This window comes from Scardinius erythrophthalmus, assembly GCF_964197995.2.
Source record: "Scardinius erythrophthalmus genome assembly, chromosome: 9".
NCBI classification, from domain to species: Eukaryota; Metazoa; Chordata; class Actinopteri; order Cypriniformes; family Leuciscidae; genus Scardinius; species Scardinius erythrophthalmus.
The window spans coordinates 34140104-34166617 of record NC_138229.1 but is presented as its reverse complement, the minus strand read 5'-3'; the positions used below and the strand labels follow the sequence as shown (position 1 = coordinate 34166617).

Here is a 26514-nt window from a genome sequence, read left to right as displayed (position 1 = left end):
TCCAAATTCAAGAATCTATTTCAAATATGCTTCCTTACATAACATCACGGTAAAGAATATTGTATTTAGCGTTTAAGGGTAAGATAATGATTCTGCTCAGCAAAGTTGCCATTCCTGTTTTTCTCCTTATTGTCTTTAATGGCTCTTGGAGTCCCAGTTTCACTCAGACTGATGGGATTAGCACACAAATGATTCGTCTATGCAATTTGCAATGCAATAGACTGTTATGCTGATTGAATTAGGATTGGCCAGACGTTCAGTCTAGGGTGTTTTACCTAAACCTGTATACTTAATTTGCATGCTTTGTTCAACCTCAATGTAAATCCCTCCCCCTAAATGTCTATAAATTTGCAAGGCAACTGTCTTGAGTTAGTCTTGATGATGATGATGAACTACAGACTACTTGGAAGAATAAATCTCTTCTGCTTATAAGATCCATCTCAAGTCTCCTGATTTTTGCTTTGATGAAGGAATAATACGTTTCCAACACTACCATCAGCATTTGGAACGAAACCGCTTAGATCACAGCCTACTGTCAAGGTCTCAATTCTGACATCCGTCAACAGATGGCGATCTATGATGATGTCATAGGTCAGCCATAGTTTTATTCAGCATTCCATCCAAATCTCCCGATGTCTCAGCCCGCTCTGCATCCTCCATCCTCCTCACCATCTTTCGCACCCCCAACACCTGAACCCATGCTGATTGACACCTTCAACTGGTCAAATACAGAGCATCAACGAATAGTCTTTAATCGACTTTGTTTGTACTGTTGGGCAGAAGGACATCCCATGCCAGTGTGTCCAGTTAGTCCACCATGCTCAGCGGTGAGTACTATCCAACTACCTCCTATTACACCCTTGACAAGAACTGATGTCAATGTAATGACTCCCTGTCATTGTTGCAGTGAAAGCTCTCATTGACTTGGGATCAGCAGGCAACCTTCTCTGCAAGCTCCACCTACAGAAAATAACCTACTCAGAAGCTCTAAACATCCACTCAATCCAGGGGAAAACCTCTGGGCTGTGGTTACATTCGACACTGCACCCCCACTTTGATGCTCCGCATCGGATGCCTCCATTAGGAACAGATTTCATTCATGATGGTGGAGGGTACCACTGCTGACGTCACCAGCCCATGGATGTTACAACACTATCCTACCATCTGCTGGAAGAACGACGATTCAACAGTGGAGTGATTTCTGTATCAAGACTGTCAAGAAACTGTCCATTAAACCATCCATCAACAGTAAAACATCATCTTCTATAACCATTGTAAACAACTCCAAACCATCTTCTAAAACCATTGTAAACAACTCCACCACCATTGAGAGTCCAGAAACTTCAAATTAACAGGAAACCCCCCTTGAGTGCTGGGTGTTCCAGGATGTTTTCAGCAAGCATCTCCTCCAACCAAGTTACCATCATATCAGCCATGGGACTGTGCTATCGACCTGCTGCCAAGGGCAATGTTACCCAAGGGTATATCCATTGTCCATCCCGCAACAGAAGGCCATGGAAGAGTACATCGAGGAGGCTCTTAAGCAAGAATTCATCCATCCATCAACTTCCCCTGCCGCTTCAAGCTTCTTCTTCTTTGGAAAAAAGGATGGAGGTTTGGGGCCCTATACTGACTATTGCACTCTCAACTTACAGACCATTACGTACCGTTACCCTTTTCCTCTGGTCCACCTTTACCTGGAGCTCGAGAAGTGTTCCGCTGTGACACCATTCACTTCACTTGTCTATGTCATCAACGAACATGGTATTTAAATGTACCAGGGGAAGGTACAAGCTGTTCAAAACTGGCCACAACCATCATCTGTCAAAGACCTTCAGCACCTTCTGGGGTTTGCAAATTTCTATAGGAGATTTATTGCCAATTTCAACCAGATCAGTTCACCACTCATCTCACTGCTTCGCAACAGGCCCAAGTCTCTGTCATGGAATCCTTCTGCCACCAATGCCTTCGACCAGTTGAAAGAAGCCTTCTGCACAGCTACTACCCTCGCACACCCCAATCCTGAACTCTTCGTAGAACTCTAGGTAGCAGCTGTTTTGTCTCAGCGGCAGGGTGAGCCTCCTATCCTCCATCCATGTGCCTTCTATTCATAGAAACTGTCCACAGCGGAGTGCAACTACAATATTGACAACTACAAACTGCTGGCCATTAAACAGGCTTCGGAGGAATGGAGATACTGGCTTGAGGGAGCTAAACATAAGTTTGAGGTAATCACAGACCACAGGAATCTGGAATATCTTCATAAAGCAAAGAGACTAAATCCCGGACAAGCTCGCTGGGCCCTATTCGTCACCCATTTCAACTTCACTGTATCCTATATACCCTGTCACAAGAGCCAGAAAGCAGATGCACTGTACCGTATTCATAATCCAGAACAGTCCCATTCAATGGTCCCTTGATGACCAGATCGCTAAGGCCACGCGATCAGAGCCAGCTCCGCCGGGATTTCCTGAGGGAAGGACATATGTTCCAACCGCCCTTCGCCAATCCCTCATGGACTCAGTTCATACATCTCCGGACTCTGGACAACCAGGCAGCCTCTCACTCATAAGCAATCGGTACTGGTGTCCCAGGATGTCTCCTGATATATCAGGGGATGCTCAGTCTGTGCCATCTCCAAGGTTCCTCAGAAGCTACCTGAAGGTAAACTGGTAATCCCATGACGACCTTGGTCACACATCGGAATCAATTTCCTGTCGGAAAATCGGTGGACTTACCATCCTCTGACTCCAACACCTGTGTCCTAGTGGTGGTTGATCGTTTCTTGAAGGCATGCAAACTGATCCAACTCAAAGGTTTACGAAAAGCCCTAAAAACCGCCAAAACCCTCTTCCAGCATGTATTTTGCCATTTTGGAATCCGAGAGGACATTGTATCTGACTGCAGTCCACAATTCATCTCCAGAGTGTGGCATGACTTCTTGCAAATATTCAGGTTCACTGTAAGGTCCCGATCACACCTAACGCATTTTTCAGGTTCGAAAACGCGAGGCACACAGCACTGCCCCGATCACACAGAACGAGCAGTGCACTGTGTTTTTTATGTTGCTAGGCAACCACCGAAACAGCTGTCCAGTCAGTCAAGTAAATGTCAAATCAGCCTTTTATTAACTTAATTATTTTCTGTTAACATTGTGGTAGTTGGTTTGTGAAGTCGTTAAGCTCCTGGTAACCCGCGAGAGCACCACAAGTTTATCCTCCATCATCGCACTCTCCAGGAGTTCAAAGCAACTGTAGCTTTCATCACTACAGAGGAAGGCCTGCCTCTCCATTCATTCGATTGGACAGTGGAAACAAATTGAAAAAAGGCGCTTCTCACTGAAGCGTTAGGTGTGATCGGGGCATGGGGTGATGGGGTGATCTAAGTCTGTCTTCGAGGTACCAGCCTCAGTCCAATGGCAAGACTGAGCGGAAGATCCAGGGGATATCTGCGGTCATATTCCCACAATCGCCAAGACAGCTGGAGCCGCTATCTCCCTTGGGCCGAGTATGCTCAGAACTCTCTGCGTCAAGCCACCACTGAATTAATCCCTTTTAAGTGCATACTCGGTTACCATCAGACACAGTTTCCCTGGTCAGGTGAGCCTTTCGACGTTCCAGCTGTCAACCATTGGTTCCAGGAGAGCAAGAGGGTCTGGGACTCAGCTCACATGCATCTGCAGAGGGCAGTTTGGAAACATAGGAGCCAGTCCGACGCAAGAAGAGCTGCGACACCCCAATACCATCCGGGACAGAAGGTCTGGCTCTCCATCAGGGACATCCGTCTTCGACTGCCCTGTCGCAAGTGCCCGCTACGTCAGTCCATTGTCCATCCAGAGGCAGATCAACTAAGTCACCTACCATCTGAACCTTCCACCTCACTACCACCTTCATTCCATGTATCACTACTCAAACCTTTCACTAATCCTCTGGTTCCTTCTTCCCCAGGGTCTGGTGCTGATGACATACCTCTTCATCCTCCAGTGGATGCAGATGAGGAACACATCTATAAAGTCAGCAGTATCCTGGACTCCCGACGAAGGGGCGGCCGCCTGGAATACCTCGATTGGGAGGGTCACACCCCAAGGAAAGATCTTGGGTCGCTCGTGACGACATTCTGGACCTATTTCTGTTGGCTGAGTTCCATACCAACCATCCCAATCGTCCAGCACCAAGAGGTAGAGGCGTACCCGTCATCTTCCACTGCGGTCATTGGAAGCGGAGTGAGGTGTACACAGGCTTTATGGGAGTTCTTAATGACTCTGAATGAATGAATAATGGTTAATATTCCAGGGATTGGGAACGAGTGGGTGGAGCTGAGGAATCTGGAGCAGGTACAGAGGATGAGTTTGTGACAGTAATATTGAGTTAATACATATAAAAACACAAACCAAAACATTCTCACCTGTGTTTCTTCAGGAATTTAAATCTCGGCGGTTTTTACAACCAAAGGCTTGCGCAATGTTTTGGCATCTTGGAAAACTCATCGATTTTTATTGTGAGTGACGACAGCATCTCAAATGTTTAACGTTCCAAATTTCGTTCATTTTCGTCATTATTTTCATCAACAACATTTTTTCACAGACGAAAACGAGACGATAACTAAATAAAACTATACGTAAATAAAACTAGACGAAAATGGTTTGGTAGGGACAATTTGGGACGAGATCCAGTCAGAGCTGATGTCCCGAGTTTGTGGTAGATGATGCGCACATTTGAATAACGTGATGATCTACCTGCCGGGACATGAGTTGACATGCGCGTGACTGTCAAGGTTCATGAGTGCGCTGCTTCCTGCTTGTCTCGTGCATTTGTTATTGTTGTCTGTGTGCCATGTGCGTGTGTGTGTGGGTGTCACCGTATCAATTATCAGTCAATCATCTCATCTGTAATCAGCTCGGCGCCAGCTGCCACTCATCTCCAGTTCCTTTAAAGACTCACTGAATTCTTCTCTCATTGTCAGATCGTTGGTCGATGTTTGTGCTGTGTTTCCTGTTTCCCGTGAGTTGGTTTCTTCCTGGAGTCCTGTGCTGTGTGTTCTTCGTGTCTGGATCCTGTCTTCACCTTCACGCCGTTTCACCGCCGGATTCATCGCGACCATCTAGTCCCTGCGCCACCCTGCTTCAGCCGTCTGACCCTCACCATCTGCCTGCGTCTGAACTTCTGTGTTCAAGTGTTTAATAAACATACATTCTTGAGATCACCTGCATTTGCTTCCTTTTTCCAGTGCGTCATGACAGTGACAGTGACTTAATATTAATCAAACAACAAAAGAAAAAGAGAAAATAATTCAGTGCTCTTTAATAAGAATTAATTATATTTAATTTATACAAATAAATATGTGAAGAGAGATGCAAAAGCCTCTTAGTGCCATCTGAAATTTTCCTCTAGAATGATTTTTGAATGAATTTTTATCAAGCTTGTATGTTTAAGTTCAGTAATTTCACTTAAATTACAATTCATAGGTATTTTTCATTACCTTTTAAGTGAAATTACTGAACTTAAATATACAAGCTTCATAAAAATGATCATTCTAGAAGAAAATTTCAGATGGCACTTAGAGGCTTTTGCATCTTAACTCTTCATGTCTGCCTGAAAGAATAAAGAAAGATGTATGCAAGTTGTTATAAAGAATGCATATATCATTCATTTAAAGGAAGCCTGTGATCTTCTTTTGGAGAAGTGGTTTTATTTAATTTTAAGATAATATTTTTATGTCACAGCAGTTAAATCTGTCTGTATTGCATGTTCAAACTTTAAAATCATTCATATTAACAGGTTAGTAGATGTTTTCTCCGGGAGTATATAATGGGTTTGGAAATTTTAGAGAAATTCTAAATTAATGCATTACAATTTAACTAAACCCATTAGATTTTAAAATCTTATTGTATTTCGTCGACTAAAACAAAAACAATTCAAATGACTAAAACTAAATGGCATTTTAGTCAAAAGACTATGACTAAAAATAAATCAAAATATGTTGTCAAAATTAACATTGGAGTCGGTCACCGTGATTTTGTCAAGTCCTGGATCATAATATTTTGTTGATCCTGGAATAACATTCCTGTCCCAAAATTTAGTCCTTACCCTATTCCTACCCCTAAACCTAACCCTACCCATAACTTTTCCCTAAAATCAGAGGGAAATGAGAGGTGAATAACACTGATGTTGAAGCACCTCATCCTGGGTCTAAGCCTAAACTTGACATAAACTGTAAATGTGTCCCTCAAATCTGATTGGTTGATTGGAAAGTTGTTCCAGGATCAACAAAGATGTTGATCCAGGAACATGTGGTACTTGGTGAAATCACGTTCACCCACTGGAGTTGACGTGTCGGAGCGGTCAAATGTGGCATCTACGTATACATCTCTATAACCCGTCCTGTCTCTTCCAATGATGAAGTTCCACTTACATGTTCTGTTCCGTACATACTGTACTAACCCACAGAAACATTTCTACTCATGAAAGGTGAAGCTAATAAACACATGATTACGACAGCATATGATTTGTTTGTGATTTTCATAAGATTTGGACCATTTTTATAGGAATAAAGGATGTTTACATGAGAAATGCTAAGCTAAATGAAAGGGATTAGCTTTTTGTAAACTGCTACAAACAACATATGTCTGCTTCATTATATGACCAAAATGACCACATTAGATTGCAGTCGGAAGTTATTACAACACTAGATGGTGGTTTACATTGAACTTTGTGTAAAAGCATAGTATTAATCTCATAAATTAACACGTGTAGCTTGATCCTTTTACAATATAAATAATTCACCTTTTACCCAGATACGATTATATTTCATGATACATGTTGTCAAAGAATTCATGTAAGGTTGTAAGAAAATGTTTTGTTTTGTTTTCTTTTGTAAATGAGTATAATGTAATTTGGGATCAAAGGGATGTGGATGGGTATGCCAAAGTAATGCCACAACTTATTTGACAACAATTGTAATTTTTTTTCTCCCAACAAAATCAGTCAATATTTCTAGCTGCTGAATCCAAGACCAGTGATCAAGACTACTGATTTGAACTCCAAAAATCCACATATTACAAGGTTCATTTTTGTAATCTACAGGGTGGGCCATTTATATGGATAAACCGTAATAACATGGGAATGGTTGGTGATATTAAAGTCCTGTTTGTGGCACATTAGTATATGTTGAGGGGGCAAACTCCTCAAGATGGGTGGTGACCATGGTGGCCATTTAGAAGTCCACAAACAGGACTTAAATATCACCAACCATTCCCATGTTATTACGGTGTATCCATATAAATGGCCCACCCTGTACATGTGACATCAACATTGCAGCAAGTTAGAAGCTAGTAGGGGTTGAGCTATTGTATTGAACGTTGTAACAAGCTATTTTATGGATGGTAACTAATATTATTACTGAAATCTTATTAGTTATTAGTTACTACAACATTAGTTTTAGTACTGCAATAGTATCAACATTAGTACTGCAAAAAGTAATATTATTACACGTGTTATAAGTGATGCATTACTGTCCAACACTGTCTGGGAATTACCTATTGCTATCTCCTGCTATATCAGTAGATTTTTTGTTGCTTTAACTTTTAATTAAATTCTGTTGCATCTCAACATTTCCAAAGTGCATCTTTACTTTTGGGTTAACCACGTTCCAGTGGCTTGAAGAGTCTGACTCTCACACCATTGACCTGAATTTGAGTCCCAGCTCTGACAAGTACTAGATTAATGTGTGTTGAGTTGACTCACAATAGTCGTTTCTTCTCCATTCTCTCTGAAGGCCGTAGCAATGCTGTTCTGCACAGCTTTGATCCATGCCTGCCGCAGTTTCTCCGAGTCTGCCTGCATCATCCAGCTCCTGATACGTAACAGGTCATACAAGTCAAACTTTGAATACAAAAAAGACTCATACTGCTACCCAGAGAAGACAGACTCAAACATACTTGGATGGGGACACCACTTCGAAACAGAACCGTCTTTCCACATCTTCACAGTGTTTAACAGTGCAGAGTCTCAGATCTTCTACCACTACAGTGGGGTTATCCTGAAACATTTCAGCACATAACTGTAGAAAACCACTGTAGTTACAGTGCAACAACTTTATTTAAGTCTTTACAACAGACTTACCCTGAATCTCTTTTGATAAACCAGCTGACTGTTTTGAATAGAAAACCATCGTCTATTAGGGGAAGAAAATAACTGGATTCAGCCACAGATTAAAGGTTTTATGAGAGAGTATTTGTGGACAGTAGAAAGTAAAAAGTGTTCAAGATGATTTTGGAGATCCAGGATGTGTGGCAAATGATTTCAAACTAAAGAAGTATGAAAATATGCTACCTGTCAATAAGCCAAGAAACAAGATGAGGGCAAATAAAAAAAATAAAATAAAAATACTAAAAAATAATATCTTTAAAAAAGTTGCAGATGAGAAAAATTTATTCTGAAATGAAATGTCAGCTTACTACCAACACAAACAGTTCACTTCCACAATGAGCAGCCACACCTGTTCCAGGTTTTGAAGGCATTGCTTGCTCTTTTGAAGAGGTATCCCGCCATAGCTATTCCATTATCAGTGTCTACATTATATTCCAGTTTTGTGTCTTCAGTGGAGAAATCCTTGAACATCCACATAGAAAAGTAACAGTCAGTAATATTATATGCAGCGATTTGTTCATTATAGTTGCTCAAAATTTCAGGAAAAAGTTACTGCATTAAAAAAAAAAAAAAAAAAAAAAAAAACACAAATGAGAACATATTTGTCATATTTTACACTAAAATAAAAATAAAAAATAGATAAAGAAAAATATTTTAGGACCATTAAGATTTGTGATTCTTAATATATTTTATCCATCCAAGGATAAAATAAATAAATAAAAGAAATCAGTATAAAAGCAATACAAAAAATACATTCATGATGTATAAATACTTTTGAAATATTACAAAATATTAATAAATATTTTCACAATGTAAAATTTCTGAATAGTCCTAAAAAGGCTTAAATTTTTTTATGCAAAATAGAATTTCCTAGTATCTTGGGTGAAATATATTTCATGATATCCAATGCTATTTGTTAAAATTGCCTACAACAATTTAAGAGAGAGAAGTTTTACCTGCAAAGCAGCCTGATTGGTGTAGAAATAAAACAGTTAGATTTTTGTAGAGGAAGATACAGAAGAAGTTTCTTAAAGTATGAGTTTTCAATGGAATTAAAAATTAGTTTCTGCTCATATTTTACCATCTGTTGGATAGTTGAGTGTTTTTGCTCCATGTCTCTTTTTTCCTTTGCTGAATCCACCACCAGCTGATCCAACTGACAAACCAAACACCCAACAAAATGAGCTTCACATTTGAACACACATGAAATGCATGTGTACATTTTTAATTCATGCCTTTGTACCTGACCACTGAGCTGCTTCATTAATGGTTGAAGCTGGCTAAAGAAATCATATCCTTGATGGAAAAATGTGAGGTTGGCATTCATATAGGACAGCATCTACAAAGACAGATTATAAAGAATATATTTATATTTATATTTATATATTTATATATTTTAATCTGTAATTAAATTTTCCTCTGTAAATAATGCAGCTTAAGTTAACTTTAATTTGTAGTTCTTCTAAATCTTACAGATTTGAGGATTTCCAATCTTCTTTTGGACTGAAGGACATTTATCTGAAAAAGAAGCAAAACAGGTACAGTATAAACAACAAATGGAAAGATGGTCAGAACACTTGTCGATTTGACAAAGCCTTGTCTGATTTAAGCCTTTCTTCTTCGGTTGTCCATCGAAATCTGATGATGACGTCCACACCTTTAACGATGAGATCTTTGATGGCTGAACAGTCCTATCCTGGACCCACAAGCTCTATTGCAGGTGGGGCATATGTATGTGATGGTGTTGGTGGTGGTAACAGTGGCAGCTATAGCTGTATTTCTCCTGGCTCGCTTCTGCTGTCTTCTGGCTGTCCTCTTCATCTCTAGCGTACAAGCCCCATCTCTACACAGCTGTCGCCAGATGGTATGGTCAGCAGCAACATCTTCCAGATCCTCAGGTCTGATCTTACACTTCCTAAAGGCGTTCTTCATCTGATCCTTATAGCGCTTCTTCGGCCCCCCAGCTGAGTGTCGACCATGATGTAACTGGCCATATAGTACACTGCGGGGCAGCCGACATGGGGGCATCCTTATCACATGCCCCAACCACTGTAATTGGCGCTGGGTAATCATGGCCTCAATACTTCTGCAGTTGGTCTTTTTAAGTATTTCAATGTGAGGCACACTATTACGCCAGGTGATTCCCAGAATGCGCGGAAGGCAGCTTATGTGGAAGTGCTCTAAGGACTTGATGTGACGGCTGTAGGTTACCCACGCTTTACAGCTATAGAAGAGGGTAGTGACACAGACCGCTTGGTATATGGCGACCTTTGTGGAGGGATGAAGGTTCTTATTCCCATGCTAAACATGGACAAAGTTTCAAAAATTAAGTTGTACGTTTGAAGGAGTATTTCTGTGCCAAAAATACTCCTTCCGGTTTGTCACAAGTTTCGGAAAGTTTTTTTCGAGTATGGGCATGTGTGACGTCAGATGGGGCGGAATTTCCTTATATGGGTCCTAAGGGCACTTCTATCGGAAGAGCGCGGGCGCGCACGCAACCGTAGACCAGAGCGAGAGAGCGAAACCATCAAAGCGCTGTGCTCGCTCCTAGTGCATTTCGACGATGATTGTTTTATAAACAAGGCCCAGTTCGACGCCGGATTTGCAGATCATCTAATGCTTAAGGATGGAGCAGTCCCAACGATAAAGGTTAACGGTCGTGCGTTGGAACCGTGAGTAAAACTGCTTCAAATGTCTGTGTTGTTAGATATCGGCGCGTAAGCACAGCCCACACGCCACGCCTCCAGCCGCTCGTTTTTTTCCGGAAATTCTCGGCAAAGCCTATCTTTCTTTTATAAATATAATAAAACTAAAGACTTTTTGGAGATATGAAGGATGCAATACTACTCTATAGGTACTCAAGATTAACATGAGATTGACTGAAACTGAGTGTTTCCCTTTAAGAAAGACTCTACACCAAAGTCTCCCAAAGGCAGCTGATGCCTGTTTAATTCGGCTCATTGTAGATGCCGCTATCCTCAGAGAGAAAACTCCCCAAATATTTGAAAGATGGCACTACTGACAACTGTTCATCTCCAACAGTGAAGGCAGGTAATGTGGGTGGGACATTGGTACTCCATGGGCAGACCACTTCTGTCTTGGTGGTGTTGACAGTCCTATGCCACAGCAAGGACAGTTTGAAGATCCTCCGGAGAATGAGACACAAAAGCAGTTGTCTGCATACTACAGCTCCAGGACCTGCTCCAGATTTTTGTGGTTGTGTGTAGCATCCTAATATTAAAAAAGTTGCCATCTAATCTGAAGTCCACTGCTACACCACTGCTGTTTTCAATCTCGTTGTGGAGAAACTTGGTGACACACAGGAGGAAGATGTCAAAGAGCACTGGCGGTAGCACACACCCCTGCCTCACCCCTGTGCGTACAAGGAAGGGCTAGGACTGTTGTCCGCCTATGGTCATCCGAGCAGTGATCCCATCATGGAATTGGTGGAGGATGTTAACAAACTTATTGGGACAGCCAAACCTCAGCAGGACATCCCATAAGAGTTCTCTTTGCACAGTATCAAATGCTTTTGAGAGATCAACAAAGGCCATACATGTCCTGATGTTGCTCCCGGCACTTTTCCTGAAGCTGCCGGGCTGTGAAGATCATGTCGATCATGCTCCTGTTCTTTCTAAACCCACACTGTGATTCTGGCAGCATTGACTCAGTGATGTTGTTAATACGTCTCTGAAGCAGCACCTTGGCCATGACCTTACCACCAACAGAAAGGAGTTATATGACCCTAATATTGCCGCAGACAGCCTTGTCACCCTTGTTCTTATAGATGACTACTGAAGGGTTACAAATTTTAAATCTATTTCAAATATGCTTCCATACATAACATCACGGTAAAGAATATTGTATTTAGTAATGGCTCTTGGAGTCCCAGTTTCACTCAGAGCCACAGCCCAGACATTGAATCGTTGGGCTGATTGGATTAGCACATATGCGTTTAAATGGTTATACTGATTGGATTGAGACTGGTAACAGACCCTCAGTCTGGGGCGGGTTCCTTAACCTGTATACTCATTTACATGCTTTGTTAAACCTCAATGTAAATCCCTCCCCCTAAATGTCTATAAATTTACAAGGCAACTGTCTTTAGTTAGACTTGGAAGAACACTACAGACGACACACAGCTAAGATCCCAATAAATCACTTCTGCTTATCCCAACGTCTCCTGGTCTTGCGTCGATGAAAGAAAACTTTCCAACACTACAATGTTTGCATCTCTCCATTGCTGTGGGATGTTCTCATCAGTCCAACCCTTGGTGATGTACTGGTAGAGGGTGCGCAAACATATGTACCCTCCCTCCTTCAGTAGCTCAGCAGGGATGTTATCAGCGCCAGGGGACTTGTTGTTCTTAAGGGAACGGACAGATGATAAAACCTCCTGGAAGGTTGGTGCTAGACTGAGATGATGGATGTTCAGGCAATTCATCCAGGATGGTGAGGTCTGCATCAGAGTTGATTAAGCAGGCTGTCAAAATGGTCAGCCCACCTCAATGGGATACTATTCTGGTTCTTCAGAAGTGTTTGCAGCTGTTTTCAGCGAAGTGACGCAGCAATTTGTTGGACCGTAGATGGTTTTGACAGCATTATAAAAATGATGCATGTCCTTTTTATCGGCAAAGGATTGGATTTCATGTGCCTTTTCAGTCCACCACTCATTCTGTATGGCCCGTATTTCCTTTTTCCTATTTCCTTTCCTCCGAGCTGCCTGCCAATGCTGTCTAGTCTTAATGGATGAAGAGCTGTCTAAAGTTGCCCGGTGTGCTTTTCCCATATCCTTAAACAGGTTGTGGATGGTGGCTGAGTTATCGTCAAACCAGTCTTGGTGGTTCTTTCTCTTATAACCGATGGATTTGGCTGCTGCATCATAGAGGATACAGCGCTAATAGAGTTCCACTGTCGTTCCATGGTGTTTTCTGAGTTCAGACAAGTTTCCGACTAGGAAACATCAAAACTCACTTTTTGTTTCCATGTTTCCCAAGCGGTTACAATTTAGCCTCTTTTTGTTGGGCCTTTGCAGCTGAAAAGGGGAACACACTTTCATATTGAGCTTGGCCACAATCATATGATGGTCGGTCCAGCACTCTGCACCTCTCATGGCACTAGTGATGAGAACATCCTTGATGTCACTACACCTCATAATGATGAAATCAATCATGTGCCAATGTTTAGAGGGAGGGTGCATCCACACAGCCCTACTACTACACTACTGCACTAGACGCTTTACACACACCCTTTATTGTACACACACACATTAAGCCTATAGTTATATAATATACAGCATAAAATTATAGATAGACAGTCAGACAGACAGATCGATAGATACTATAGATACTACAACCTAAACGGACTGACTAGGAAATGTTTAATAATAAAAGAAAGGGCGCTTAACAAACCTGTAGCACATAGTCAAGGGCAATGTGACGGAAGCACTTGCGTGTTGTGGTCAGGATGTTGGTGGCCTCTTCTACCTCGTGCTGTTTGTTACGAGGCACCTGGGCATTTTTCACCAGGGCCACCTCCTTCTCTTCACTCACCTTATCAAACTGCTTCTTAGCATCTTTAAACTTCTTCAAGTCTCTGCAAATCAAAGTTTTAAGAGGAGAAAGGGTCCCAAAAACAATCCACTCAGCAGTGTTGAAAAAATGTATAAAGCATTTAAAACTTAAATACTTACTCCTTCACAAAAGCCTGAAGCTGAGACTTGATGGATCTCTGGGCTTGATCAAATAATATCTAAAAGGAAAGGTAGCAAATACTGCATTTAATTCATTGTGAGTTTGATAACAAATTAAAGTAGAAAATACTAATACAACATCAATGTAATAATAATAATAAAAAAAACACTAATATACAATCAATTTTAAAGGTGGGTTTTATTTTAGAAAACTAACTGATGCCATTTGAGAAATATAGAATGTGTATTGTTTCATATTGCTGAACCCAATAATTTAACCTAATAATTAGAACGGAATGCATTAACACATATGCGGCCCTATCTTGCACCCAGCGTAATTGACTTTGTACACCGACGCATGTATCATTCCTATTTTGCACCTGACGCACAGAGGACTTTTCCCTCCACAGAAGCACGTCGGTTAACTAAGAAATACACTTGCGCTCCCGGGGGCGGTTCAGCGCAAAGAGGAGGCGTGTTCCGGCGCAAACGTTCCCTCATGCTATTTTGCAGGTTTAGAAAACAATTCCGCTACTAACCGAAAAAAAATAGTTTAAAGTCAGTGGCACGTTGCGCATGTTATTCATATGCTATTTTAAGGGCGCATGCTTGGCCATAATCAATGTAGAGTGTGCACAACGCGCATACACTTTGATTCTCTCATCTACACACAGACGCATCAGTTTTCATTTTTGCAAATCATACATTATTACGATAGATAGATAGATAGATAGATAGATAGATAGATAGATAGATAGATAGATAGATAGATAGATAGATAGATAGATAGATAGATAGATAGATAGATAGATAGATAGATAGATAGATGGTTTATTATAAAAGCATACATCAAGCTTACACATTTAATTATCATGCGCCTGTTTAACCGAAGTTAATTTGGGTGTGTTTCTCCATCCACAACGTCCCTGACGAGAATGTCGGTCTCCTCGGCTGTGAACTGCTCCTCGTGTGCACCTGGCAAATCCGCCGTTATAATAGGAATCCGCTATGGAACAAGCGCGCCTGCTCTTAAAGGGAATGTGAGATGTCACTCTGATTGGTTTATTTCACGTTACGCCCAAACCACACCTGTTGCTATTATACCGGCGGTATAAATGACTCTTGCGCCTGACACAAATCTAAAATGGGTTGGTCTGAAGTAGCTTCGTTGCTATTATACCGGCGGTATAAATGACTCTTGCGCCAGACACAAATCTAAAATGGGTTGGTCTGAAGTAGCTTCATTACTCATAGGTGTGGTTTGGGCGTAACGTGAAATAAACCAATCAGAGCGTCATATCACAAATTCTCTTTAAGAGCAGACGTGCTTTTTCCATAGCGGATTGCTAATGTAACGGCAGATTTGCCAGGCGCGCGCCAGGAGCGGTTCACAACCAAGGAGAGCAACGCTCTCGTCACGGCCGTAAAAGAGAGAAGTTACATTGAAATGGAGAAACTCACCCAAATTAACTTCGGTTAAACAGGCGTATGATAATTTGGGTAAATGTGTAAGCTAGATGTATGCTTTTATAATAAATTGTCTGTTTGTCTATCTATCTATCTATCTATCTATTGTAATAATGTATGATTTGCAAAAATGAAAACTGCTGCTTCTGTGTAGATGAGAGAATCAAAGTGTATGCGCGTTGTGCACACGCTACATTGATTATGGCCAAGCATGCGCCCTTAAAATAGCATATGAATAACATGCGCCACTGACTTTAAACTATTTTTTTCCTGGTTAGTGGGGCAATTGTTTTCTAAACCTGTAAAATAGCATGATCCTTCATGCTATTTTACAGGTTTAGAAAACAATTGCGCCACTAACCAGGAAAAAAATAGTTCTACCTAAATATCTATCTATCTATCTATCTATCTATCTATCTATCTATCGTAATAATGTATGATTTGCAAAAATGAAAACTGATGCGTCTGTGTGTAGATGAGAGAATCAAAGTGTATGCGCGTTTGCGCCGGAACACGCCTCCTCTTTGCGCTGAACCACAATGCTTAAAAAACTGCATGCAAATGATAAGCTTTTATGAACGTGCAGCACAGAAATGTCACATGAGTGTAACTGAGATAGAGATAGTCCAAAATCTCTACAGATCTCTGACTTACATTTTAGACACGATTTTAAAGTTTTTGCATTTTGGCGATGAAAATAGTTCCAAACAAATCCATAGCAGAACTGAACAGCGTTTTATTACTGAAATTATTCAGTTGCTTCGAACAAATTGGTTAAAAAATTATTCTGTGACTCACTCATTAAGTGATTTTCCGCCACCTACTGGCTGTTTTAGCTTCATATTTAAAATTATCAATTTATTTTTCCAGCTTATTTCTATATTTAAAATTATGTTTGGTGCATGGTGTTCAGAGGAAGTAATTTTTGTTTATTTGTGTTCAGTATTGGGTTTATTTCCCTCAAAAGTCTAAACATAGAGCCTTCCAAGCATCAACAAAACATTGAGAGTGGTTCACACAGATCCATCAATTTCTTTCCAGTTCAACCTATAGCGAGGGGCATGACTACTGAAGGGCAAGGCTGTGTTTGCATTTTGGCAATGAAAATAGTTCCAAACATATACATAACAGAACTGTGTGTGTCCGAGCAACAAGTCAAGTCAAGTCACCTTCATTTATATAGTGCTTTTTACAATACACATTGTTTCAAAGCAGCTTTACAGTGATAATAGGAAATGAAAGGAACAAAGATTGTTTTGGCTGTACAGCAGCTCTAGAAGAAATTAATTTGTCCAGTTTAAGTAAGTTTTTCATTGATTCATTTCTGTTGTAAAAATCATTGGTTATAAACTTAGGGGCCACATCCACAAAAACTTTTAATGCATTCTGGCCATTCATTTACACGACAACTGTGTTTGGTGGCCTGACACACACAGCGGTGTTTCGTTACTGTTTCGTTAAAATCAGCTGCTTCGAAAAATTCAGTTTAGTTAATTATTCCTAAATAATTCCTAGACTCACTCATTAAGTGATTTGCCGCCGTCTAATGGTGGTTTTAGTTTCATATTTAAAAGTGTAAAGTCTTATTTAAATATAAAAAATTATATTTTTACATTATTTTACATTTTACATTATTCTCAACATTATTTATGCAGGTGTAATTGTACTAAATTCAAATGCAACTTCTGTGCCACCTTTGCAGTGCAAAGATGAATTTTGTTGTTATTGATTTAATTTGATTGGAGAACGTGGCTTCTGTAGAGGGCTGAGCCAGGAGGGGTTTAGCTGGTGGTAGACATTCAGCTGCTTTTATAGAAGCACAAACCAAAATTCGGTGCATTTAGACCTTCAAAGATTACACAAAACCGAATGTGTCACTGTGATGCTATGTGCAGCAACCAGCTCAGAAAGACAAATGTATCAGTTTATATTTACTTTGATGAGCCTCAAAGAGTTGTGGTGTATCATGTGGAAAAACTGCACTCGGTTCAGATACGTCAGAAACGGTAAGCAAGATGCTTGTGGTCACTCTAGACAGAGTGTTAGTGTAACGCAGGAGTTTCCTACATCACCTCCATTACATCCACGCAGGGAACCGTCTCCTGAGTATTAACAACTACAATTCCCATCATGCAGCCTATCTGGATTAAACACACACACCTGTTAACCACTGATTGCCCTCACACCTGTATCCCATTTGCTCTTGTATATAACCAGCTCTCTACCCTCATTCAGTGCGAAGTATTGTATTGCCCTGGCGTTCTTACTGAGCATTATCAACGTGTTTTCTCTTGCTGGTTTAGATCTCGGACTGTTTGTGGATATCCCGATCACTCTCTGGCTACCTTGACCTTGGACTGTCTCCCGGCTTTCGATTATACTCTGGCTCCCTCGATCCTGGACTGTTTACCGTGTTTGATGAATCTCTGCCTGGCCTGGACTTCTACGCCTGTGTATTTGAGTACTCTTTGCCTAGCCCCTTTTACTATTGTCTACTTAAATCAAATAAAAGCTGCAAATGGATCTTACCGACTCTGAGCAATCCTTACAGAATACTTCGCCTGACCCAGGTCCAGCAGCCGTCTCACAGCTGACCACTGAAGTAACTGCGCAGGCTGCCGCGCTAGTACAGCACAAGCGTCAGTTGGAGCACCTTACAACGCTCACCGATGAGCTCGTGCACGCCATACGAGGTCTGCAAGTATCAGCGAGCAGCGCCACCACCGATCAGCCCTCAGGGGCTTCCCCGTCAACTGCGAGCGCCACTGTCAATCCTCGTCTCGCTCTTCCAGAGAAGTTTGACGGTGCGTCGGCGAGATGTAAGGGTTTCCTACTCCAATGCCGTCTCTACTTTGATCAACAACCAACACTACATCCCACAGACTCCGGGAAAATAGCGTTTGTGTGTTCGCTCCTCACCGGGAAGGCACTGGAATGGGTGACTGCCATCTGGAGGACGGAGGGATTCCCCTTTACCACGTTTGCGTCATTCACCCGGGAATTCCGCAGCGTTTTTGAACACCCCGCAGAACAGGGTGATCCCGGGGAACGTCTCCTCAGTCACACACAGGGGAGAAGAACCACCGCTGATTATGCCCTCACGTTTCGTACCCTCGCTGCACAGACCAATTGGGTTGAGGACACTCTAAAGACTCTGTTCAGGAAGGGCCTTACCAATGAACTACAATCTGAGCTGGCATGTCGCGACGAGGGGAGGTCGTTGAACGAATACATCAACCTGGCCATCGAAATCGACAACCTGATTCGCTCTCGACGCACTCCTCGAGCCTCCTACCGTGCACGTTCTGACGACACGCTCGGATCAGAGCCCATGCAGCTGGGATTCACTAGTCTCACTCCCGAGGAACGTGAGCGACGCATGCAGCAGCACCTTTGTCTCTACTGTGGTCAGTCTGGTCATCGTAGACTCACCTGCCCAGTTCGTCCGCCTTCTCAGGTTCAACCGGTGAGTGCATCGGGTATTTCAAACCATCAGTGGCCCGGTTTCATTCTACCTGTTCGTCTCTCCCTTCGTGGCAGGGAGATTGACACTACAGCATTGCTAGATTCAGGAGCTGCAGGAAATTTTATGTCTCATGAATTCATTGTTCAGCACAAACTCCGAACTAATCCTTGTGACTTTCCCCTCACAGTGGAGGCGCTAGACGGTCGGCCCTTAGGAGAGGGGAGGATTCACCGTCTCACAGAAGAGGTAATTCTACACATCGGAACACTTCACTCCGAGTCTATCAGGTTTTATGTTATCCAGGGCTCCAAACACCACATAGTCCTGGGTCTTACATGGCTGCGCACACACAATCCTCAAATCTCCTGGCGCGAGAACCAGATTGTCCAATGGGATCTTTCATGTCACAGAACATGCCTGACCAAGGTCAACCGCACTCTTAACCACACCCTCCAGGTTTCCACGCTCGGGTTCAGTGATCCTAATCTGCCTGCCGAATACTCCGATCTGGCCGACGCCTTCAGCAAACACAGGGCTGCACAGCTTCCGGAGCACCGTTCAAGTGATTGTGCCATCGAGCTGTTACCCGGTGCCACACCGCCTAAGGGCAGAGTCTTTCCCCTGTCACAGCCTGAGTCCGAAGCCATGAGGAAGTACATCGAGGAGGAATTAGCCAAGGGGTTCATTCGACCTTCGACTTCACCCGCCTCTGCCGGTTTCTTCTTTGTTAAGAAGAAGGATGGCACTCTGCGCCCATGCATCGACTACCGTGGGTTGAATGAAGTTACAGTCAAGTTCAGGTATCCACTGCCGTTGGTACCAGCCGCCCTCGAACAGCTTCGTCAGGCCAAGTATTATACCAAGTTGGATCTCCGTAATGCCTACAACCTGGTTCGAATACGCAAAGGAGACGAGTGGAAGACGGCCTTCTCCACCACAAGTGGCCACTATGAGTATCTCGTCATGCCGTTCGGTTTGTCCAACAGTCCTTCGGTCTTTCAAGCGTTCATGAACGACGTCTTTCGGGATATGCTGGAGAAGTGGGTGATCGTCTACATCGACGACATTTTGATCTATTCCTCAACCATGGAGGAGCACGTAAAGCACGTCAGATCCGTTCTCCAACGACTTCTCCACTACCAGCTCTTTGCCAAAGCCGAGAAATGCGAATTCCATCGCACAAGCACGTCTTTCCTGGGATACGTCATCAGTTCAGAGGGTGTGGCAATGGACGAGAAGAAGGTTCAGGCAGTCCTGAATTGGCCAGTTCCTCAAACTGTCAAGCAATTGCAGCGGTTCCTGGGATTTGCAAACTTCTATCGTCGATTTATCAGGAATTACAGCACAGTTGCCACTCCATTGACTGCCATGACGAAACGCCACAACCATCGCCTGAGCTGGTCACCCGAGTCCTCCAAAGCCTTTGATGATCTCCGAGCTCGCTTCACCTCTGCTCCCATCCTGCGGCACCCTGACCCCACGCGCCAGTTCATCGTCGAAGTGGATGCTTCCAACACTGGAGTAGGAGCAGTTCTGTCCCAGCGCCAGGGCTTGGCTGAGAAAATGTATCCTTGTGCCTTTTTCTCCCGTAAGCTCACCTCCGCGGAGCGCAACTATGATGTGGGGAACCGTGAGTTATTGGCCATGAAATTGGCTTTAGAGGAGTGGCGGTACTGGCTAGAAGGAGCGCAGGAACCATTCATCATCCTCACAGACCATAGAAACCTTGAGTTCCTCCGTTCGGCCAAACGCTTGAATCCTCGTCAGGCTCGGTGGGCTCTATTCTTTACCAGGTTCCAGTTCACCATCACATATCGACCAGGTTCCAAGAACACTAAGGCCGACGCTCTTTCTCGACAGACCGAGGAGGCAACCTAAACAACGAGTACCGAGAATATCCTTCCCGAGAGTCTACTAATCGCCCCGGTGCAATGGGACATCACCACAGAAATCGAACTATTTAATCAGCAGGAACCTTCACCTACAAATTGCTCCCCGAATCGCCTGTTCGTGCCTGCTTCCCTACGCACTCGCCTCATAGACCAGGTTCACACGGCGCCCAGTTCCGGTCATCCTGGTATCACCGCAACCGTTCACCTGCTCCGCAACCGGTTCTGGTGGCCCACTTTACTCGCAGACACCACCAATCATATCCAAAGCTGTATCAGTTGCAACACTTCCAAGACACCTCGTCAACTACCCGCTGGCCTCCTGACTCCATTGCCCATTCCCCAACGACCATGGTCCCATATCGCCATAGATTTCATCACCGACCTCCCGGAATCCCAGGGTAACACCACCATACTGACCATCGTCGATCGCTTCTCCAAGGCATGCAGACTGGTGGCACTACCCAAACTGCCCACAGCACTCGCCACGGCCGAGATCCTGTGCAACCAGGTATTCCGATTCTACGGTCTGCCTGATGACATCGTGTCAGACCGAGGGCCGCAATTCACCTCTAGAGTTTGGGGAGCTTTTTTCAAACACCTCAATGTAAACGTCAGCCTGTCCTCCGGATATCATCCTCAATCCAATGGGCAGACAGAACGTCTGAACCAGGATATCATTCGGTTCCTACGCACATACTGCCAGCGACAACAAACCGAGTGGAGTCAATATCTGTTCTGGGCAGAGTATGCGCAGAACTCCCTGGTGAAACCCGCCACTGGTTTAACTCCATTTCGGTGCATTCTGGGCTTCCAGCCACCGCTTTTCCCTTGGTCTGGGGAACCCACTGAACTCCCCTCCGTAACCGAATGGCTCCAAAGGAGTGAAGAGGTCTGGGATCAGGCGCATACCCACCTGTTACATGCGGTTCGGTGTCAGGAACGCCACGCCAACCGGCATCGTCGACCAGCCCCTCAGTACCGTCCAGGCCAATGGGTATGGTTGTCCACGAAGGATCTCAAGCTTCGGCTCCCCTGCCGCAAGCTCAGCCCCAGATATGTCGGTCCATTCCAGATCCTGAAACAAGTTACTCCAGTTTCGTTTCGCCTGAAACTTCCCGCTAACTATCGCATCGCTTCCACATTCCATGTTTCCCTGCTGAAACCTGCTGTCCATCCCGAGAGAGAGTCAAGAAATGAACCCACAACACAAAACCCTCCTCCAGTCCTGGTAGACGGCGAGGAAGCGTATCGGGTAAAGGAACTGCTTGATTCCAGGCGCAGAGGTAACGTCCTACAGTACCTAGTCGACTGGGAGGGGTTCGGTCCAGAGGAGCAGTGCTGGATCAAGGCTAAGGACATCTTGGACCCCACGCTCACCGAGGAATTCCACCAAGCACACCCCAGCAAACCTGCTCCCCGACCTCGTGGAAGACCCCGTCGCCGATTACCTTCTCGCGCCAGGAGTCGCTCGCAGGGAGGGGGCTCTGTAACGCAGGAGTTTTCTACATCACCTCCATTACATCCACGCAGGGAACCGTCTCCTGAGTATTAACAACTACAATTCCCATCATGCAGCCTATCTGGATTAAACACACACACCTGTTAACCACTGATTGCCCTCACACCTGTATCCCATTTGCTCTTGTATATAACCAGCTCTCTACCCTCATTCAGTGCGAAGTATTGTATTGCCCTGGCGTTCTTACTGAGCATTATCAACGTGTTTTCTCTTGCTGGTTTAGATCTCGGACTGTTTGTGGATATCCCGATCACTCTCTGGCTACCTTGACCTTGGACTGTCTCCCGGCTTTCGATTATACTCTGGCTCCCTCGATCCTGGACTGTTTACCGTGTTTGATGAATCTCTGCCTGGCCTGGACTTCTACGCCTGTGTATTTGAGTACTCTTTGCCTAGCCCCTTTTACTATTGTCTACTTAAATCAAATAAAAGCTGCAAATGGATCTTACCGACTCTGAGCAATCCTTACAGTTAGCCTACTCAATTGCTTACTAATGACACATAGCAACACAGCTAAAAGTATTCCTAATATGTTGGAACTTTTATTGAAAGTAGTCTATTTTTACCCGTTGAGACATGCCTTCACAAGCAGACGTAAGAGCTGTGTTTGTGAAGTTTGAGTAAGGGGAGGCGCGACGTGCAGAAGATATGCTTTATTTCTGTAATTCCGACTGGTGCCACTAGTATCACAGACATACTTTTTTACAGTGTAGTTTTGAAGTTTGAATATATATTATACCTTTGAGGTCTCCCCAAAGGAAGGTTTTGTCACAAACATACAAATATCTAATACTTTCAAATGTCTTACTGTATGATAGTTGTTCATTTCCTGCAGAGTCTCAGCAAATGCAGCTAAACTGGACTGAGGAGAGAAAGAAAACACATCACACACTGCATTGGATCAACATGTCAGTGTTTCCTAAAATAGTCAAACAAAGAAGCAGAAAATCATATCTGACAACTCGCAGCTTGGACTTAAAAAAAAAAACAGGACCCTGACCCAAATGGTACACTTGATGTGCACTGATGCGGGGGCCTCAGCAGACTACCAGACTGTTAGGGCTTAGGCCCAATTTAGGACAGGGTTTTAATTAGGACAGTTTGTGAGATGAATTACTAAAGAGTGTAAATTAGAAATAAGCAAGCAAAAAGAACAAAGATAAACAAAAAACAAAAAGGACTGCTGGTCTGGACTGTCTCTTACCCCGATGACCTCATCTCTGGTGGACTGCAAAGCCAGCTCTCTGATTCCATTCACAAACTGCTTGTTGGCCTGGTTATAAACTCTACCAGCATCTATCATCCCTATACACAACTTCACCAGCTGTAAAACAGTGTATTCACATTCAGTAAATACCACCTCACTGCATGCAGGAGTAAACACAAACACAAGTTTTCAAAGTTTCCAAGTTGATACAATGGTTGCATTGATAAAGATTTATGCTTATTAGTGGTTGTCATCTTCTATGTGATGTCAATGTACAAATGCTGAAAAAAAAAAATTCACATTAATAAATTTTGTTTATTTAGAATATTATTTTTATTATGATTTTAACAAAATCCAAAACAGACAGTGACAGCAATACAACAACATCAATCAATCAATCAATCAATGTGGTTCAGCAAGAAACTAAAAACTGGTCCCCACATTTAGTCAAACTTGGGATGTTTTATACAATTCTTTGCAAATGTAAGGTAGTAAGATCAGAAAAAATAAAAAAAATTTCTTCCACAAAAACAGATTTTTATATTTTTTTTAAATTGCAATCATACCATATTGAATAGGTAACCATCTATTTGGACTGAGGGACTCAAGCAAATCTGACCAACCAAGATTTGCTGTCATTGGGTCAGGGAAAAAAACGTCTTGGGTTACGATTGTAACCCTGGTTCCCTGAGAAGGGGACGAGACGCTGTGTCATCATCATTGATAATTTGGGAATGCGTGATTGTGTCTGAAGCACGTGTGTGAAATCAGTCCAATGGCATGACGGAACATCACGGGTGGGTGACGTCAGAATCAGGAAGCTATAAAACACACCCAGACCAAACATTGTTAGCTTCTAATAGGCCAAAGCAAGTCAATCACATGGATACAGGGAGTATGGTAGGGAGACGCAGCGTCTTGCTTTTTTCTCACTGTGCGTTCACACCGCCGCCGACTTGAGCTGCAAAGAAGCTCTGGCCGCCCAGTCAAAGACGCTTGTCAAAAAGTACGGGGAAGCTTGTTGACGCTTTGGCCGCTCTGACGTAGCAGCATTCTGTGTTCGATCATGGGAGAAGAGAAGTGTCACACCATGAAATGTAAACAGAAAAAACAAGCAATGCATTCGGCAATTTAGGATATCGCGCAAGATTTGTCAACACAGAAAACATTTCATCACTGGAGAGTTTTTTTTTCGACACCATCGTATCAATTGATTTTGATTAATATGCGCGAGGGAGAGAGAGAGCAAGAGTCTTGCATTCAAGACAGCGCGAGGGTGAGTGAAGCGCGCGCGCGGCTGGGGCTCTCTCTCTCTCTCTGCTCGTTATGCCCTGTCAAGCTGACAGGACTTTAAAACACATGCAAATGATACACTTTCACTCTGTGATGGTTAAACTCTGCAATTAATAATTTTTTCTCGGAACTAATGTTTTGGTAGGAACGAAAGTTTACATCGTATGTTTCTCCGGAATCAGCCAGCGCGAAGGACGTCTATATTCCGATTGGTTGCTGGCGTTTTGCCGCTGCTTGCCGCTGAACATAGCTCATTACCATAAAGTTGAGCTTCTCTCAACTTTCAGATTGACGCTCAAAACGCCCAAAACGCGACGCCGAGGAATTTGACGCTCCTTGCAGCTGAGAGAAGCCAGCTTCCATTGAAAATGAATGATTTCCGGTAACTTTGGAAGCTCAAGTCGGCGGCGGTGTGAACGCACAGTCATGGAACCTTGAGGTTCGGCAGCAAAGTTTTTTGGTCCTGAGAAGAGGCTGGGCAGTCACGCCCCCGTGATAATCAGTGATAGAAAGCAAAGGGGGCGGAGCTGGATGTGATGCTATAATATGGGTGGTATTGAGCTGTGTACATTGCCTTTGGCTGATAGTTCCCTAGGAAGCGGAACGAGACACTGCGTCGTGTGACGTCACTCGCACCTGTGACATCACCTGCAGTAGTCAACAATCAAGATTGGCATGTAACACACATTGGCGTTCGGACACCGCCTCACGGGGAGCGTTCCCATAACGTCAACTCCATGACACAGAGTCTCGTTCCCCTTCTCAGGGAGCCAAGGTTACAGTCGTAACCTGAGAAGTTTTGCAAAAGAAAAAATTAGTATTGAGCAAAAATAATTTTTTTAAGAATAAAAATAAAGTTGCAAAAGAAAAGTAATGACAGAAAAATGGAGATCTATTTTCAGCAGTATTGAGTCAATTCCATGCTACATATATTTGCAAAACAAAGTATTGCAAAAGAAAATAGAAATATAAATTGAGTAAAAAAAAAAATTTGACAAATAAAGAATCAAAGAATCGCAAAATATAAACAAAATAGAGCAAAAATAAAGATAGAATTATTTCCAAAAATCAATGCTGTAAAAGAAGCTCTTTAAGAGCAATGATTCTGCAACGCATCTTTTCCATGGCTACACTTACTGTATAAATTAATTTGCAAGCTCCTCTTAGTCTGCATTTCAGTCAAGGGTGAGTGCTTCAGTTTTCTGTGAGTTTCATTTTATAGCACTGTTTTGTGCTATAAATGGACTAGCAGAAATCAGTCAATGGACTGGGGAGTGTACAACGGACTTGGGAATGCCTCCCTCGAAGTTCTTTTTCTTTTTCTTTTCTTTTATTGGTTTATTTAAGAGGGGACAGTGCAATTTCATAAAACACATGAACAAACATGGTTAAAAAAAGCCAGAATTAGCCAAAAGGCTATTTTTCATCTGTACGTACAAGTTACGTAATCAGTTTGAGACAGATCAAGGCACCATGGCTAAGCAGATTCTTGTTTCTTGGATTGTTTCCTTTTATTTACAAGCATTAAAATGTGTATGGTTTTGCTTTGTTAACTAAATGTGTGTTAACTGTTTTCTTAAATGTAGGGTAGGCAATTTTTGGAAAGGCTAGCAATTTAAAAAGCATAAGATTCCACCCTCCATTCAGAGCACTCACCAAAGCCACGTCTCCTCCAAAATACATGAAAGTGTACAACAGGGAGCAAACAAAAGTGTGACGAGAGACGGCGTTAAACTACCTCATGTCTCAAAGCACATAACGTTACAATAATAATGAACATAAACAGCTTAAAGAGCACTGACCTGTACCACCTTACTGCTGCAGATTCATT

At 42.9% G+C, this 26514-nt stretch overlaps 1 protein-coding gene across 1 annotated transcript in view; it reads right to left on the bottom strand.

Annotated features, from left to right (window-relative positions):
• The window catches only part of acap2a (ArfGAP with coiled-coil, ankyrin repeat and PH domains 2a), a gene marked incomplete at both ends in the record, with an annotated part of 121371 nt that overhangs the window by 52666 nt on the left and 42191 nt on the right, over positions 1-26514 (bottom strand). The window contains 12 exons of the mRNA XM_081374560.1: positions 7743-7851; positions 7937-8037; positions 8121-8172; positions 8497-8609; positions 9104-9115; positions 9229-9303; positions 9391-9486; positions 9621-9665; positions 13559-13742; positions 13840-13898; positions 22992-23045; positions 23388-23507. Coding sequence (XP_081230686.1) covers positions 7743-7851; positions 7937-8037; positions 8121-8172; positions 8497-8609; positions 9104-9115; positions 9229-9303; positions 9391-9486; positions 9621-9665; positions 13559-13742; positions 13840-13898; positions 22992-23045; positions 23388-23507 — 1020 coding nt within the window. The remainder of the gene's footprint in view (positions 1-7742; positions 7852-7936; positions 8038-8120; positions 8173-8496; positions 8610-9103; positions 9116-9228; positions 9304-9390; positions 9487-9620; positions 9666-13558; positions 13743-13839; positions 13899-22991; positions 23046-23387; positions 23508-26514) is intronic.